Here is an 18,156-nt window from a genome sequence, read left to right as displayed (position 1 = left end):
TGTGCATTATTTAGATGCCGAGTTTCCTACATTACAACACTGACTGCACTTCACAAAGTACCACATTGGCTATATAGCGCGTTGAGATGTCCAGTGGTCATGAAAAGCGCTATGTAAATGCAAGTCTGCCTTCCTTTCAAAATCCTGTACAGGGTTGAAGTTCTCTCATTCCCTCAGTTCATGTCCCAACCAGAGGTTGGTGAGTCTTTTGGAACTCAATTCCCCAAAAGGCGGTGGAAGCAGAGTCTTTGGATAATTTTAAGGAAGAGCAAGATAGATTCTTGATTAACAAGGGGGTGAAAGGTTATTGGGGGCAGCCAGGAAAGTGGGCTATATTCAGATCTTTTGAATGATGGAGCAGGTTCGAGGGGCCGAGTGGCCTACTCCTCCAAATTCGAGTGCTTGTGCGCAAATAAGCAAATCTGCTTATTCTTGTTAATGATGGGCTGTAAAAGAACTGTTTCATGGATGTAAATTAAAGAAGCTTTTTGTAGATCTCAGCTTACGCTAATATCAATTGGGCCCTGCCCACGTCTCTCCCAGGACTTCAGCAACGGGTGGTGATTCATTTAGGCTGCAGCCATTTCGGTTTAACTCAGGGTTTTTAATTCTGTTTGGAAGTCATCTTTACTTAAGCGTGTTCCTGACATGTTAGTCGCTCGTGCTGATCCTTCATCCCCAGTGCAACAGATTGATATAAGATGCCATCAATATCAGTCATCAGACCATCTGATTTTTACTCTGCTTTTCTTTTCGCGGAGGCTAACTGAAATAATTACCAGGATAAAACCTCATTAAAATCAGCCTCGTTAAAGACATGGCCCGATTTCTGGCCACTCTGGTTCATGTGAGCTAGTCTGTGTTGTGACAAAAAATATCATTCCTTTCCCTTTAAATATGGACACTACACCACTAATACTGTTACTTTACTTCATTGTACCCTGAGGGTGCCAAGAACAATTGAACCTTTACCCCTGAGCCTATTGTGTTGTTGTACAATGGAGCTGTAGCCTTAGTCAATTAGGGTGAAGAGTATAATGGAGCCTGTGCCCCTATTGACCTGTGAGCGGAGGGTACAATAGAACTCGTGACTCTTGGTCTATCCCTGTGATCTGTGCCCCTTTCAAATGTCAGTTGGAGGGACGCCTTTATAACCTGTGTCCCTCCGCCTTAATTATTTCATCAACGCTGTGGCTCCTGCCAAAGCAAGATGGCCGCCGATACCTGTCCGCGCATGCGCAGACGCCAATGACGCCACTTGCCAGAGACACAGCGCTGGTTGGATCTTCAGGTCCTGAAGCCAGTTTCTGAGCCCTGCGGCCGAGCGGGCAGTCGGGGTGCGGCCTCCCCACAGTTTTCGGGATCGGGATCGGGATCGGGACGGGGAGGGGAGGGAGGGGAGGCTTCTGATCCACCCGGTGATGGCCGCAATTCCGTTCGCAGCTCCGTGGCTTGTTCCCGGTGACAGACCCGGATTGAGGGGAAGGGGCTCCAGAGCTGGAGGTTGGGAAACTGCGAGGCGGTTGCAAACGTTATAAAGAGACGGCTTCCCTTTAGTAGAAGGTGTTAACTTGCTGCTGCATTATGTGCAATTCCAGATTGTGTATGCGCCCCTGCTGCACATTGCCTCCTATAAAGGTGGCGGCCTTGCATACAACTGTGCATGGATTGCGTTGGCAGTAAATGCAGCCTTTCATCAAATGATTAGCAGATGAATCCGTTTCCGGTCAGTTTTTTCACAATACAATATTTACCAGTTGTGGTCCTTCCCTCAACTCTAGAATTTTGCTTCTGCTTTTTTTTAATTAGACCTTATGTACTGGTCCAAAGTAAACACAATTCACCCGTCCATTGGCATATTTATTGCACTTCATTTGGTGCAGTTTAAACCACAAGTGAGACAGTGATGCTCCAACGCTCCCTGTTAATAATAATGCACCCTCCATTCCCCACACAATGAATTCTCAATCTCAACTGTGGAAGCAAGGGGTCCTGCAGGGAAAAAAAGAGGATACGGCAACCTTGGATTCCTCCAAATGGTTAGTAACGGAGCAGTGTGACCTGCTTCCCCCAGCGTTGGCCAGGGAATGAAATACAATTGAGAGACAGCCAGAACTGGATAGGTTAAGTAGCCACAAGATAGAAAGAAAGCATTGCATTTATATAGCACCTTTCATGACCACAGGACGTTCTTTACAGGCAATCAAGTATTTCTTGAAGCGTAGCTGCTATTGAGATGTGGGAAACACAACTGTCAAATTATGTATAACAAGGGCCCCATAAACAACAATAAGGCAAATGACTAGTTCATTGTTTTAGTGGTGTTGGCCAGGGGGTAAATGTTGATAGGACACCGGCAGAATTCCCCTTGCTCTTCCTGGAATAGAACCATAGGCTACTTCACCTCCACCTGAGAGGGCACATGGCTTAACCTCTCACCCGAAAGACAGCAACTCCGGCACTGAACCCTCCTAGTGTCCTGACCGAGCGTTCCTCCATCAAACAATACCAGTAAAAAGAGATTCACTCGCCGCTGATGCGGTTTGCGGTTTGTATAATTTTGCTGCGCGCAGTTTGCCAAAAACAGCAATCCCTTCATTTCAAAAGTCGCTCGCCGGCCGGGATTTACCGATCTGGTCATGGCAGGACCCACTGAGGGATATTCGGTGACCCAGCCAAAAACTCCGTTAGCTTCCGACGGGATCGGACAATCCCGGAGGTGGGCAGGGCCGGAAAATCCCACCCATGTCTGTGCAGCATCTTGGGGCATGCTAGAAGTGAAAGTTGCTATATAAATGCAAATTAAAACTTCCTTTAGTATTGTAGGAAAGCACCCAAGGGTCCCAGCATTGTGATGAAAGCACTGGGCAAGAGAGTCTTGGGCTTATTTAGCAACAAATGTACTTCAGATATTTTGATATAAAAGCATTTTTTAAAAAAAAACAAGCATTGACTTGTAGCCGACTCTCCACTGGCCTCATCGCTCCTGGGTTAGGGAGGGTAGGATCTGCCAGCATTCTATCTCCTGCTCACCATCCAGCGGCTGATGCTGCTAAGCGCACCACTGTGGACCTAGGATGAGCAGGATTGGATTGGGCTGTGATGCCCCCCATGTTCGAATAGTAAGTGCAAATAAATGTGTGTGTGTGCGACTGCCAGCACCTGTGTACCGCATCACAGCAAGGACTGAGTGCCTTCAGGGGAGAAAACTGGTAGGAAAAGCTCCCTCCCCCCGACCCCCGCCCAGAAGTAACCAACACCACACATTCATTTGTGCATGACACAGTGCAGCTTATGTGTAGTCTGCACCAGCTCAGCGTCTTGCAAATTTAGTCTGCGACTAATTAACTTGATTTATTGTGCCACAGGTCTAGACTTCCTTCTCACGCCATGTGGTTTCTCTCTGCTGAAAACGTTAATGCAAAACCGAGCCACTCCAGTTAGTAACTATATTCATCCCAGAGATGACGATGATAATCCATCACTTAGCACAGGGGAAAGCGTTTTTTTTTAACCTGGAAAACTCCTTCTGGGAGAGAAATGCTTCAAAAAGGAATATGAAGAATTATGAAGAGCAGGAGTAGGCCATTCGGCCCCTCGAGTCTGCTCCAGCATTCAGGAAGACCGTGGCTGATCTGACTGTGGCTTCAACTCCACTTTTCTGTCTGCCTCCCATAACCCTTGACTCCAAAATCTGTCTCAAAAATCTGTCTAACTCAGCCGTGAATAAATTCAACGACGCAGCCTCCACTGCTCCCTGGGGAAGATAATTCCACACACTAATGGCCCTCTGAAAGAAAAAGATTCTCCTTATCTCAGTCTTAAATGGGAATCCCCTAATTTTTAAACTGTGGCCCCTTGTTCTAGACTCCCCCACAAGGGGAAACATCCCCTTAGCATCCACCCTATCAAGTCCCCTCAGAATCTTATATGTATCAATACGATCACCTCTCACTCTTCTAAACTCCAATGGGTATCGGCCCAACCTGCTCAGCCTTTCCTCATAACATAATCCCTTCATCTCAGGAATCAGTCAAGTGAACCTTCTCTGACCTGCTTCTAATGCAGTTACAGCCTTTCTTAAGGAAGGAGACCAAACTGTACACATTACAGGAAGTAGCATCAGGTTCAATAGCTCGGAGTGGGATATTTCCAGATCTTGAAATAATGGCAGAAAACATTCAGTGTTTTATTAATGAGGAAGCATCGCCTGTATGAAGATCACAGAATCATCAAACCATCTCCTTGTCAATTCTTTCTATTGGAAAAGAGCAGGGGAGTGGGACTAATTCGATAGGGGTGGGTGGGGAGTGGGGGGTTGGAGGGTGGGGGTTGGGGCGTGGAGTGGGCAGTGGGGAATGGGGACTGGGGTGGTGGGGAGTGGGGGGTTTGGGAGAGGGGTGTTGGGGTTTGGGGAGTGGGGTGGTGGGGGTGGGGTGATGCGTTGTGGGGTGGGATGAGTGGGGGGTGGGGAGTGGGGGGTTGGGGGTGGGGGGTTTGTGAGAGGGGTGTTGGGATTTGGGGAGTGGGGTGGGGTGATGGGGTGGGAGTGGGGGGTTGTGGGATGGGATGAGTGGGGGGTGGGGAGTGGGGGGTTGGGGGTGGGGTATGGGAATGGGTGGCTGGGGGTGTGGGAGTGGGGGGCTGGGGGGTGCACAGTGGGGGGTTTGCGGAGTGGGGGATTGGTGGGGTGGGGAGTTGGGGGGTGTGGTGGTGGGTGGGTGGAGTGGCGAGTGGGAGTTTGGGGAGTGGGGGTGTAGGGAGTTTGGATGGGCAGTTAGTGGGGGTGGGGGGTTGGGATGGACAGTGGGGTGGTGTGGGTGGTAGGGGTTGGGATATTGCGGGTTTGGGGGAGGGGTGTGGTGAGGTGGTTGATGGTGGGTAGGTCGGCGTAATCTTAAAAGTAGAGCCAGACCATTTGAGAGTGAAATCAGGAATCACTTTTTCACACTAAGGCCATGCAAGTTAGGCTAATCTAAACTTTCTAGACTGAAATCAGGCAACTTTTGCTCGGTAAGTATATTAGTTGTCAGTTAGTGGAGTTCAGTTCCTGATTAGCCTTGGTCTAATACAATGGTGATACAGGCTTGAGGGCTGAATGGCCTACTCATGTTCCCATCTCCCTATCTAACCACTCTTCCCGGTTCTGCTTTAAAATCTCTCCTATGCTTTCCCTGACCTTGGAGGCATTTTGCATTCTAGGCTTTAGCTCTTCAGCTGGGGGTTTGATCATCTAGAACAACCACAGAACGTTTACAGTACAGGAGGCCATTCAGCTTGCCATTTCCATACTGTCCCTCTGTAAGAGCTACTCAGCTAATCGCTCTTAAAATAAAAATCTGTCTGACTAACGTTTGTCATTTTACTTGACAGGGATGGGAGTTGTTTTGGAAAGTTAGAGGTATAACTGAGTTGTGTTTTATCAATTTATGACAGCATAGTCCCAACGAACATTATAACACTGCAAAAATATCACCTATTGCTCACACTTAATACTGTGATACAAGTCACCTAAACTTTTTCCAGGCACTTTCCCTTCCCTCTTCAAACAACGCCTCCCATTAATTTTTGTAATCGTCTCTTAAAACGTACTCCCCTCCCATTCTGAAATTCTGAAACTGTTGAACCACGAACATCAGTTTTACATGATCGTGAAACCAGTTTGCGATCATCCTCTTCACCCGTCAGCGACGGGCCGTGCTTCCCGCTGCCACACTGAGGAACCTAATTTCAACACTTTGGCATCTCACTATAAGCCCCGTTCACCAAAATCATCCTCCCACATCAAATTTAACGCCCATGTCGGTGTGGCGTCAGAATGGCATGCTTCATAACTGCCTTTCAAAGGCGTGCCCCTGGCGACCTGAACATTGAGGGGAACTCGGAGGTGAGTGCGCACAACGTTGTGCAGAGTGTGTGAGCGTCGCCTGTAGGACGTCAAGGAGGAGGTGCCACGCACTTCGTGGCGGGGGCACAGGCAAGAGGGGATTTGGATCAGCCGGACATTCCCAGAGTCTCCTGGGCGAATGGCTCAGGGGTGTCGAGCTACTGGTCCTCTTCCCTAAGGGTGCCCGACAGCCCCTGCCTGACTCCTTGGGGAGAAGGGGAAACTGGAGTGAGATCGAGCTGCCCCCCACCCCTCTCACATTCACACTGCTGTAGGCCAACTATGGTGTCAGCGATGGAGTTCGGTCTGCACAACAGTGCAAGAGTGACATCCTGGACCAAGGTCTCTATGGCAGCCGCCATCTTGCCAGTATTGACCTTGATGCATTGGCATGCCGCTGCTATCACCTCAGACTGAAGGCAGACAGACTCTTCCATTGTCCCTTGCAATCCGAGGAGTGCACCAGACATCCCTTCCTGATGTTCCCGAGCTTGCCTTTGCAGCTCCAGCAACTCAGGTATGACTGAGTCCAGAGGCTCCTCACCTGACTCGGACTCAGCAGATTCCTTGTCTCCGGCAGTTCTCCGAGTGCCGGCGACCATGGATCTCCCTACCTCCGCCTGTTGTGGAACAGATTGTGTGCTGTGCTCACCAGATTGTGATCCCAAGGCTATTCTATATCTAGGTCCCACCGAGTGTGTGCTGCTGTGCTGGTGGATGGTGTGGTGAGTGCCGTGATGGGTCTTCAACTGTGCTGCCCTCAGGGTCCTCATCTCGGTGATGCAATTAGGGTCAAGGTTACCTGAGGGCAACATGTCAGATGTGCCTAAGAGAGAAAGTGGACAGTATCAGTGCTTTGCAGCCATGTTGAACACAGAACAGTGGACTCAAGAGTAATGTTGAGAGAGGGATGATGTGGTGCAGGATCCTCACATGGCTGTTAGCCACCAACCCGTCCATTGCTGCAGGAACGATCCACATCCTCTCTGGTAGGCTCCTAACTCTTGAATGGAGCGAGGACCTTGATGTGGGATCAAGGGATCTGGGATCTCCCCCGGTGATTGGTCACGACCTTGTCCTGCATGAAGACAGAAGGAGAGAGTGTGGGCAAGGTGCATGCCAGGCCAAATGGGAAGGATGGCAAGCATGTGTGTGTGCTGAGTGGAGCCAGAGGCAGGATGGGGAGATGGTCTCCAGAGGAGATGAGGCCAGATGGAGATGTGAGGGTGTGTATGAGAGAGTGAGTCCCTTGCGTTGGCGATGGGTAAGATGCCAGTGAATGTGAGATAGGTTTGCGAATGGGTGAGTTGAGATTGATGAGATGGTTGACCCGGATGAGATCATTCATCCATTTTCCACACTGGATGGCCAGCTTCTTGTTTGCAGCGTTGGCACCGACCACCTCTGCCACCGCCTCCCAAGCCAGAGTGGTGAGGCCGATGGGCCTTCTGCGGCCTGAGTGGGGTCATAGGACATCGTGGTGTCCAGAAGGTGTCTCACAGATGTGTCACTGACTCGTGGGGCTGCAACCTTCCTAGCTTTTGGGGCCATGCGTTGACTGGAGCAGTCCTGGGCTGCAAGCATTGAGAAGTGTACGCGCGGCTGCATTTTAAATTTGGTGCCCAGCGCGAGGGAGCAGCGAGGTAATGGTGTGGCGGGCCAATCGGAAGCCGCCCGCCAGTGATCTGACATGTTTAACCAACTTATTGGAGTTCTTTGAGGAAGTAACATGTGCTGTGGATAAAGGGGAACCGGTGGATGTACTGGCATTTGATAAAGTGCCACATCAAAGGTTATTGCGGAAAATAAAAGCTCATGGCACAGGAGGTAACATATTGGCATGGATAGAAGATTGGCTAACAGGAAGCAGAGAGTAGGCATAAATGGGTCTTTTCCAGGTTGGCAGGATGTAACGAGTGGTGGTCCACAGGGATCAGTGCTGGGACCTCAACTGTTTACAATTTATAGCAATGACTTGGATGAAGGGATTGAAGGGATTGTTGCAAAATTTGCTGATGACACAAAGATAAGTAGGAAAGTAAGTTGTGAAGAGGACATAAAGAGGCCACAAAAACATATAGATAGGTGAAGTGAGTGGGCAAAGGTCTGGCAAATGAAGTATAATGTGGGAAAATGTGAAATTGTCCATTTTGGCAGGAAGAATAAAAGAGAAGCATATTATCTAAGTGGTGAGAGATTGCAGAGCTCTGAGGTGCAGAGGGATCTGGATGTCCTAGTACATGAATCACAAAAGGCTAGTATGCAGGTACAGCAAGTAATTAGGGAAGCTAATAGAATGTTATCATTTATTGCGAGGGGAATTGAATACAAAAGTAGGGAGGTTATGCTTCAGTTGTACAGGGCACTAGTGAGACCACATTTGGAGTTCTGTGTACAGTATTGGTCACCTTACTTAAGGGAGGATGTAAATGCAGTTCAGAGAAGGTTTACCAGACTAATACCTGGAATGGGTGGGTTGTCTTATGAGGAAAGGTTGCACAGACTAAGCTCGTACCTGCTGGAGTTTAGAAGAGTAAGAGGTGACTTGATTGAAACATATAAGGTCCTGGGGGGGATCTTGACAGGGTGGATGTGGAGAGGATGTTTCCTCTTGTGGGAGAATCTAGAACTGGGGGTCACCGATTTAAAATAAGGGGTCACCCATTTAAAACAGAGATAAGGTGAAATGTTTTCACTCAGAGGGTTGTGAGTCTTTGGAAATCTCTTCCTGAAAAGGTGGTGGAAACAGAGTCTTTGAATATTTTTAAGGCAGAGTTGGATAGATTCTTGGTAAGCAGGGGGGGGGTGATAGGTTATCAGAGGTAGGTGGGATGCAGATTTCAAGTTACTATCTGATCAGTCATGACCTTATTAAATGCAGAGCAGGCTCAAGGGGCTGAATGGCCTACTGCTCCTTGTTTGTCGGTTCATATGTTCCTGTAACTGCATAATTTACGAGGTGGAAAGGGGATGATACAGCCGGCGGGTAAAACAACTTTCTTCATGCCCGCTACCGCACTTAGTGCAAACCTGGGACAGTTCAGCCCATTGGTATCAGCAGATTGCAGTGATATTTGTGTGAGGATGCTATCACTGGAACACAAAACACTGTCTATTGAGGAACACTTTTGACTTCATAACAACTGCAGAATTACATTATGCTACAATGCCAGGAGTCGTACCTAATATGTCGTTGGTGTCTGTGTGAAACACAGATGGCTGTCTGCTATTAACCTCTGACCTTTGAGTTGTATAGAATTGTAGCTCACACTACAGTATAACTTACATCCTGGATTCAATTGTAATCATTTTTGAAATAGACATTTTTTTTTGCAGTTCTGTGAACCTTGACAATTCCTTCCGTAAACTGAACTATCATTTCCTGCTGGGGTCTAGTGATTGACAGCTTGCTGTCCGAGAGGAATGAATATTTGCTCTGACCATGGATACGTGTTTCAAATCATCTTCTCCTTGCCTTTACAGGGGGAGCAGGTAGAGCAGGAGGACAGTGCCACCAGTCAGCCTGATCGGAGCTCAGTGATCAGAGAGAGACTACATCGTAAAACATTGCCAGAAGTATCCGCTGTGACTCGCAGAATCAATAACCACAAAGGTAGCCTTTTAAAACACAGGGTCTCGATAACGCTGGAGTGAAGTTGCTCAGCGTGTCAGGTTTTCCAAAACCCCTAAGCACTCAGGAGGGTGCCAGGCTGTTCCAAGCGTGAAAAGACAGGAGATGCTATAACCCAGCAGTTTGCCAGAGCAATCTGGAGATTTTAACAGGTGACCAATCCTGTTAACCCACTGTGTGTGGAAGCTTAAACGCTGACTGCTGATGGGGAGACAGTACTGCGAATCAAGCACTTGCTTGAGTGGTAATATGACTCTCAGTGAGCCGCCAGTGTAAACATGATTTTAATCATCAGTGGATGCCATTGAGAGATGAGTTGAAGACAGAACTCTATCATCATCTCATCATCATCTATCCAGAAGATTACTTGATGGAGCAGAGATAAGGGTTTGCAGAAGCACTTTAGAATAAAATTCTCATCTGTTCCAGGGTTGACACTGAGCTGTGCAGCATTAGTAACGAATGTTCTTCTGAAATGTATTTGTCTGCTATTTGACCACAAATTTGTTTAATTTAATTGGGTGAATGACTTCATCAAAACAGCAGACAGTATCCATATTCGATTATCTGTTATTATATTGTACACTGTGGTTTCAGCCACTTGGACAAGCTGCTGGGGTAGCTTTTCACATACCTGGTATCTCATCCGAGTGGCAGTTCTTCAATCATGGTTTCTGATAATGGATCTTGCTGGATTATCTGGGCATTATAGCAGAACCCGATCCTCCCCTCACCTGCCCGGCACAAGTCATGAGAAGTGACCAGACACAAAGATCCTCCCTTGGACAGTTTCCACCGCCCCCCCCTCCCCACCTTTTGAAGGAACATTGAGCCAAAAAGAGTGACCCAGAGCAAGATCAGCTAACTCAGCACCGAGTTGCGACTCCTCTCTCCTCTCATTGGATGAGCTTCGTGAGTCAAAGGGCGAGAACTGTTTTAAACTCTTTTGCAGTTGGGACACTGGTTGACTGGATGAAGAGCAGGTCAAGTTTTGCATGAATTTCCTGCACTTTTACTCTAACAACCTGCCTTCAGGGAGGGTGGTGGCATAGTGGTAATGTCACCGGGCTGGTAATCAAGAGGCCTGGGCTAATTCTCTGGCGGCATGTGTTCAAATCCTATCACAGAAACTGGTGCAATTTAAATTCAATTAACAAATCTGGAATTGAACGCTAGTCTCAGTAATGCTGACCATGAAAATCATTATTGATTGTTGTAAAAACCCATCTGGTTCACTAATGCCCCTTTAGGGAAGGAAATCTGCCATCCTTACCTGGTCTGGCCTGCATGTGACTCCAGACCCACAGCAATGTGGTTGATTCTTAACTGCCCTCTGAAATGGCTGAGTAAGCCACTCAGTTCAAGGGCAATGAGGGATGGGCAATAAATGCTGGCTTTGCCAGTGACAGCCACATCCCATGAAAGAATAAAGGAAAAAACCCTCAGTCTCTCTGTAAATGCTTCCATTTTTCACAACAAACATCTTTGTGGCCCATTGCAGTGGGGCAGTGGAGATTTTACTAACCTTTCATGCAAATTTGTGTTGTGAACCCACAGTCACTACAGGCTGGGCCGAGACTGCATAAATTAATTTCCAGCTCATTTTTTTTCATTCCTTTCGTTTCAAGTTAGGATCTAACACACCTCCATCATTTATACTCTGAGTGACTGGAGGGTGCAGTGAGTTTTTATACTTACAAAAGCAAAATGTTTTCATCATTGTGACATCGGTAAATGCAGTGCAGACACCACTGGACCCGCAATAATGACCAGATTGATTCTTTTGTATGTTAATCCATAATCAATAATCTAAAGATCACTGCAGAAGGTTGACTTTCCATTAGTCTACTTCTGAGTGACCCAGATTTATTTCATCAACATATTGGCTCATTTTTCATCAACTTTCTTTTGAATGTTTCCTCAGTACTTGAAATCCATCTTATTGCAAATAAAAACTATTAAGTTAATCAGTGGTAATTGGGATTGTGATAGCAAAAGGGCTTATCTCCTGTGGTAATTGCACTTGTATGCTATTAATTCAGTGATTCAGTGAAGTAATGCTCTTCTTGTCAACAGCTGTGAGTTGACATGAACATTTTGTGCTAATTTTTTTCAGGAGAGAACAGAGCTCCACGGATGACAGAAGCAGGCAATGACTTGTGGCTGTCCAGCAGGTCCCTTAGTTATGAGGCTCCCTCCCACTCAGGGCCCACTGCAAAGAGCTTCAGCAGAGACTATGTTCCATGGAACGGCAGCGCAATGCCTTTCGCCGTGGCCCCAGATGCTAATGGAAACTACAGTGTTGCCAAGCCTCTCATGGGGATTTCTTCCTACAGCCAGCACCTGTCGAGATCTAGGGAGTTCCTCAATGGCAGATCGCAGCAGGTGGTACTGGGGAACAAGGAAGCTCACAGTTCTTCAGAAGCTTGTATCACTTCGGCGCTAGAGGCCCATGGAAGAGTCAAGGAAGGGCAAGGCAGGCTGCGGAGACCGGAAAGCGCGATGCCATTGGAGGGTAAGTGGAACTGCAGGTGGGGTTTTCACACTAAAGAAAAGTTTATGTCAAATACACCAGCTGCCCAGTGAAACGAGGCTATGCTGACTCCCTTGGGGATTGACTTCAGTTAGGTTTGCAAAACCAGGCTCAAATTTTATCTGGTTGTATACTTGTACAGGTACCTCAGAGTTAAGGCTTTAGAGGAAACAGATTTTCAAATATTGTAAAAACTGAGGAGCCCTATTTCTTTCTTTCTTCGCAATCTATCCAAACATCCTCTTGTGACTTGAGGGAAAGTACCGCGACTTCATTTTCCCTTTCTCAGGTTTAATATGCTTTCTCCTTCAGCCAAGGTCGGTCACGATTTTGAGGCATTTTTTTCCCTAATTGGCTGTCTTGCTGTTTGTCAAATCAGGAAGGTTTTACTAACAGGGAAGAAGTAAAAATTGACACGAGCCAAGTAATCGTTCCAACAATGTACCTGCCTCCATCAGGAATGTCACAGAGTGTCTGCAGGATATTCTTTTGTGGTAGGGGGATCAGCCAGAGGTTGTGGTCCACAATGGGACCAATGCCATAGGTAGGAAAAGGGATGAGGTCCTGAAAGCAGATTTTAGGGAGCGAGGAAGGGAATTAAAAAGCAGGAGCTCAAGAGCAGTAATCTCAGGATTGCTCCCAGTGCCTTATGCTAGTGAATATAAGAATAGGAAGATTGAGCAGTTTAACATGTGGTCGGAGAAGTGGAGTAGAAGGAAGGGTGTTAGATTTGTGATGCATTGGAATCAGTTCTGGCGCAGGTGGGACTTGTACAAGACGGACGGGTTACACCTAAACAGGACAGGGACTAATGTCCTCCCTCTGGGGAAGGTTTGCTAGTGCTGTTGGGGAGGGTTTAAACGAGATTAACGGGGGGGGATGGGAACCTGCGGGGGGGAAAATTCTGAGTGCAGAGGAGAAAAATTGGCAACGGAAAGTGGTGTGAAGTATCAACTGATAACAAAGTATATCAGAGAGTTGCATCAGGATAGATAGAATACTGAGAGAGTTTGATAGAATTAGAGTAGGCAACACATGAGCGAGGACACGTCAGAAATTATGAAAAGTTCTTTTTAATGACGGATCGAAATCTTATCCCGCCCGTGGATGAGGTTTCGCAAAATATGCAAAGGTCGCTTGGCCTTTTCGCCTGCCCGCCAACCATGAGGTTGGATGGGCAGTGAAAAATTTAATTCAGTTAGATGGTTAATGGCCTTAATAAGCCTTTTAATTCTCGGCGGGCGCTCTGCCAACTCCCAAGTGCCCCCGCCAACCAAAATATCACATGTCATTTTATGCTTGTTTGGGTCGGGCACAGAAAATTCTGCCCTATGATATTATTGCTATAACAGAGACCTAGCTCAAAGACTGGGCTGGGTTAAATATTCCTGGGTACAAGCTGTTTAGGTGAGACAGGAAAGGAAGAAAAGGTGGTGGGGGGGTTGGGGGGGTGGGTGGGGTAGTGGCAATATTGGTTAAAGATGGGGTCACAGTACTGGAGAGAGAGGATGTTCCAGAGGGGTCAGGAACAGAATCTCTCTGGCTAGAGGTAAGGAATAGGGTAGGTGGAATAACATTGCTGTAGGATATAGGCTACCAACTAGTGGAAGGGATGTGGAGAAACAGATAAAAATTCCAGTGAGGTGCCACAGTTCTGGAGTAATCATAATGGGGGACTGCAATTATCCAAATATAGGCTGGGATAGGAATAGTACAAAAGGACAAGAGGGGCGAGAGTTCATGGAATGTGTTCAAGATAATTTTCTACAACAATATGGCCAGAAATTTCCCCCTGTCGGTGGGGGGCAGTTGTGCAGGGGCCGGCCCGAACCCGATCAGTGCCCCCGATCAGGTCCGCGCCGCCATTTTACGTGGGCGGGCCAATTAAGGCCCGCCCATCGTGATGTGCAGCTGGAAGCGCTGAGCGCTCCCTGTGCGGGCGGAGGGGGGGAGGGGGAATTCCCTGAATGGTTCCCTGCACTCTTTCGCGCATGTGGGTGAAAGTGCGCAGAGATCTCCCTGAGGCACGGAGGTGTCTCAGGGAGATTTGTTTAAGTTATGGAAATTTGAATAAAGGTGGGAAAAAAATTGAAACGACATGTCCCCTCATGTGAAACTGTCACATGAGCTGGGACATGTCCATTATTTATCTCAAAAGATTTTATTTAAATAATAAAACCCTTCAGGAAACCTCACCCCGCCTGTGGATGAGGTGTCATGAAAAATGCAAAGGCCGCCTGGGCTCTTCGCTTGCCCCCCCGCCAACCTTAAGGTTGGGCGGGCAGCTCAGTTAACTACTTTTTAACAGGCCTTAATAGGCCTTTGACAGTTCAGCGGCCGCACAGCCGAGACGTGCAGTGACGTCGGGACACGTGCTCGATGTCACCGTGTGTAATTTTATGCGTTGGTGAGTGGGCCCTTCACCCTGCCCACTGACTGGAAAATGCTGCCCTATGTTTCCAGTCCAATGAGAGGACAGGCACTTTTGGACCTGGTTCTGGGGAATGAGAAGTGGATCAAATATCAGTGGGAAAGCCTCTAGGGAACAGTGACCATTGTATCATAAGGTTTAGGTTAGTCATGGAAAAGGACAGAGAACAATCCAGAGCAGGGATAATTAATTGGGGGAAAACCAACTTCAATGGGATGAGAATGCATCTGAGTCGTGTGAGATGGAATCAAATATTGACAGAAAAGACAGTGGCTGAACAATGGGCCACCTTCAAAGAAAAACTATTGCAGGCAATGTCAAGGTATATTCCCTTGAAGGGGAAAGATAGGACAAATAAATCCAGAGCACCCTGGATGACGAGAGAGATGGAGGTAAAGATGAAAAGGAAGAAGTGCGCCTATGACACTTGTCAGGTAGAAAATACAATGGAGAATCAGGCTGAATATAGAAGGACCAGAGAGGAAGTGAAGAAACTAATCAGAAAAGCAAGGAGAGAGCATGAAAAGAGGCTGGCAGCGAACATAAAAAGGAATCCCAAGGTCTTCCTATAAGCATGTAAATAATAAAAAGGTGGTAAAAGAAAGAGTATGGCCTATTAGTGACAAAAAAGGGGACTTGCATCAGGAAGCTGGAGAAATAGCGGCGGTGTTGAACAAGTACTTTGCATTTGCTTTTACAAAGGAAGAACTTGTTACCCAGGCTGAGGTGAGAGAGGAGGTAACTGGTACACTAACGTAACTTACAATCAAGGGGAAAGAGGTGTTGGAACGGCTATCATTACTTAAAATAGCTAAGCTACCAGGACCAGATAAGATGCACCCAAGGGTACTGAAGGAAGTGAGAGTGGAAATTGCAGAGGCACTATTGATAATCTCCCAGTCTTCCTTAGACACAGGGGAGGTGCCACAGGACTGGAAAACTGTGAATGTTACACCCTTGTTCAAAAAGGGGTGAAAGGATAAAGCTGGCAACAAAAGGCCAGTCAGTTTGACCTCAGTGGTGGGGAAACTTCTGGAAACTATAATACAGGATAAAATCAATAATCACTTAGACAAGTGCAGGATAATTAAGGAAAGCCAGCATGGATTCATCAAGGGAAAATCACGTTTAGCTAACTTGCTGGAGTTTTCTGAGGAGGTAACAGGGGAGGTTGATAAAGGAAAAGCTGTTGATGTGGTGTATATGAAGTTTTAAAAGGCATTTGATACAGTGCCAAACAACCAACTTGTGGGCAAAATTCTAGGTCATGAAATAAAAGGGAAAGCAGGTACTTGGATAAGAAATTGGCTGAGTGACAGAAAACAGAGAGTAATGATAAATGGTTGCTTATCAGATTGGAGGAAGGTTTGTAGTGGAGTTCCTCAGGGGTCAGTGTTGGGACTCTTGCTCTTCCTGTTATGTATCAATGACCTAGACTGTGGTGTGCAGGGCATGATTTCAAAATTTGCAGATGATACAAAGATTGAAAATGTTGTCAACTGTGATGGGGATAGCCTTGAACTTCAAAAGGACATAGACATGTTGGTGGATTGGGCAGATAAGTGGCAGATGAGGTTCAATGTGGAGATGTGTGAGGTGATTCATTTTGGCAGGAAAGGTATGGTAAGAAGTATAAAATAAAGGGAGAGCCCCTAAAGGAGGTGCAGGAACAGAGGGACCTTAGTGTATATGTACATAGGCCATTGAAGATGACAGGGCATGTTGAGAGAGCAGGTAATAAAGCATATAGTATCTTAGGTTTTATTAATAGAGGCATTGAGTACAAGAATAAGGAGGTCATGTTGAACCTGTATAAGACACTAGTTAGGCCTCATCTGGAGCACTGGGACCAGTTCTGGGTGCCATACTTGAGGAAGGATGTGAAGGCATTGGAGAGAGTACAGAGGAGATTCCCAAGAATGATTCCTGGGATGAAGAACTGTAGCTATGAGGATAGATTGGAGAGGTTGGGATTGTTTTCCTTGGAGAAAAGAAGGCTGAGAGGAGACTTGATAGAGGTGTTCAAGATCCTGAGGGGCATGGACAGGGTAAATAGTGAGAAACTGTTCCTACGCAAGAGAACATCAAGAACTAGAGGGCACAGATTCAGAATAATTGGCAAGAGGAGTAAATGTGATGTGAGGAAAACTTTTGGAGTTCAGAATGAACTTCATGGGAGGGTGGTGGAGGAAGGTCCAACTAAGGTATTCAAAAGGAAATTGGATTGCTACCTGAAAAGAGAGAATGCGCAAAGTTACGAGGGTAAGGCAGGGGAGTGAGGCTAGGTGGAATGCTCTTTCAGAGAGTCAGTGCAGACTCGATGGGCTGAATGGTCCCCTTCTGCACTGTAAAGATACTGTGATACTGTGAACATGCAGACTAGATCCGTGCTTAGTGAGCTGATCACAGCTGGAGCAGTGGTCGGCTGCCACAATTAATGCTTAAGGGCTAGGGAAGAAGAAAAATCATCCAGGTTTTAATCACTACCTAGTGACCCCTGTCGAGTGAGAATGGGTTTGGGCTCAGTGTGCTGATCCCCATAAAAGGTAGCTTGTCACTCACTGTGTGCGTTTGGATATGAAGCATGGCTATCTGAGAAACATTGGTGGAAGAGAATCCCAGTATAAGTCAGCATCAATGTAAAGTGAAAGGAAGGGATTGAAGGTGGGGAGGAGGGATTCTATGAATATAACCAGCTGTAAATGAGTAAACAGTGTTGCCTTGTGATAGAGCAGTGTTTCAATGGAGAGGTTTGAAATATTTCTCCTTTGATAGGGACAATATTATTCTAGCATGATATAGTCTGGCTCTTAACATGGTAACAGAAGCCAAGTTTAAATATATATATATATATATTATACAAGTCAATTACAAATCATTATGACATTAATGAAGACAATGTATAGAAAAGACAGCAAGCACCATTCACTGGGGCGTACAGACTTTGATTGCATTGGTTTTAAATATGAGCACATCTCAAATGCCTGTCATACCACATGGAGGGCTAGAGGGGGAGAAGTGGTGGAAGTCCATTACTTATGGCAACCTTGTTAACTGCAATGAGAAACATGTTTTAAAGGCCTTATCAGCCTCCATTCTAAGGGAAGTGATCTGCTCGCAGAGATTCCTTCTGGATTCCAGACCAAAATCCAGACCTGGGCCACCAGATGGGGTACACTTCCATTAATTGTGAGGTCAATTTTCCCCCATTCACCAGATGTACTGGCCCCCACTCGATCAGCCGTGAATACCTCTGACTTGGGAGATCCTTCCCTCGCGTCATGTTCCTCCTGATGCAGAGGAACTTATTTGAAGCAGATGAATGTTCTGCTCCAGGCAGGACTCCAGGGATCCAAGTAGCAGAGGCACACTTGGTGTTTCTAGATACAAGAATTCTTTGTGTTATGCTCGCAGTGGAGAACAGTAGTGTTTTTGTTTTTTCTTAGAATCTGAAAAAGCCAGATATTTAATAAAAGAATGAAGTCACAAGGTTCACAGTTTAAATCAAAAGAACTTTTATTTTACCAAAATCAAAGAACATGAATCTTAATACCTACTCTCTAGTTTTAAATGGTCAGTTACGTTAAAGCTATTAGAAGTATCATGAACTCATATAACTCCGGTTTCCTTCTACACTCATTAGACTTGCACTCCCAATAACTCAAGTCAGATAC

At 46.5% G+C, this 18,156-nt stretch overlaps 2 protein-coding genes across 5 annotated transcripts in view; one reads left to right on the top strand and one right to left on the bottom strand.

Moving 5' to 3' along the window:
- ptpn20 (protein tyrosine phosphatase non-receptor type 20) overlaps window positions 1–18,156 on the top strand; it is a 336,983-nt gene that overhangs the window by 63,176 nt on the left and 255,651 nt on the right. For 3 of the 4 annotated variants that reach the window (XM_078530716.1, XM_078530715.1, XM_078530718.1), the window contains 2 exons: window positions 9,371–9,500; window positions 11,635–12,033. In XM_078530716.1, coding sequence (XP_078386842.1) covers window positions 9,371–9,500; window positions 11,635–12,033 — 529 coding nt within the window. The remainder of the gene's footprint in view (window positions 1–9,370; window positions 9,501–11,634; window positions 12,034–18,156) is intronic. The other variant, XM_078530719.1, reaches the window with a different exon arrangement.
- The window catches only part of mapk8a (mitogen-activated protein kinase 8a), a 485,513-nt gene that overhangs the window by 211,708 nt on the left and 255,649 nt on the right, over window positions 1–18,156 (bottom strand). The window lies entirely within an intron of this gene.

Source organism: Cetorhinus maximus, chromosome 27, assembly GCF_964194155.1.
Source record: "Cetorhinus maximus chromosome 27, sCetMax3.hap1.1, whole genome shotgun sequence".
Lineage (NCBI taxonomy): Eukaryota > Metazoa > Chordata > Chondrichthyes > Lamniformes > Cetorhinidae > Cetorhinus > Cetorhinus maximus.
Note: the sequence above shows the minus strand (reverse complement) of the source record. Positions and strands in the feature narration are given on the sequence as shown.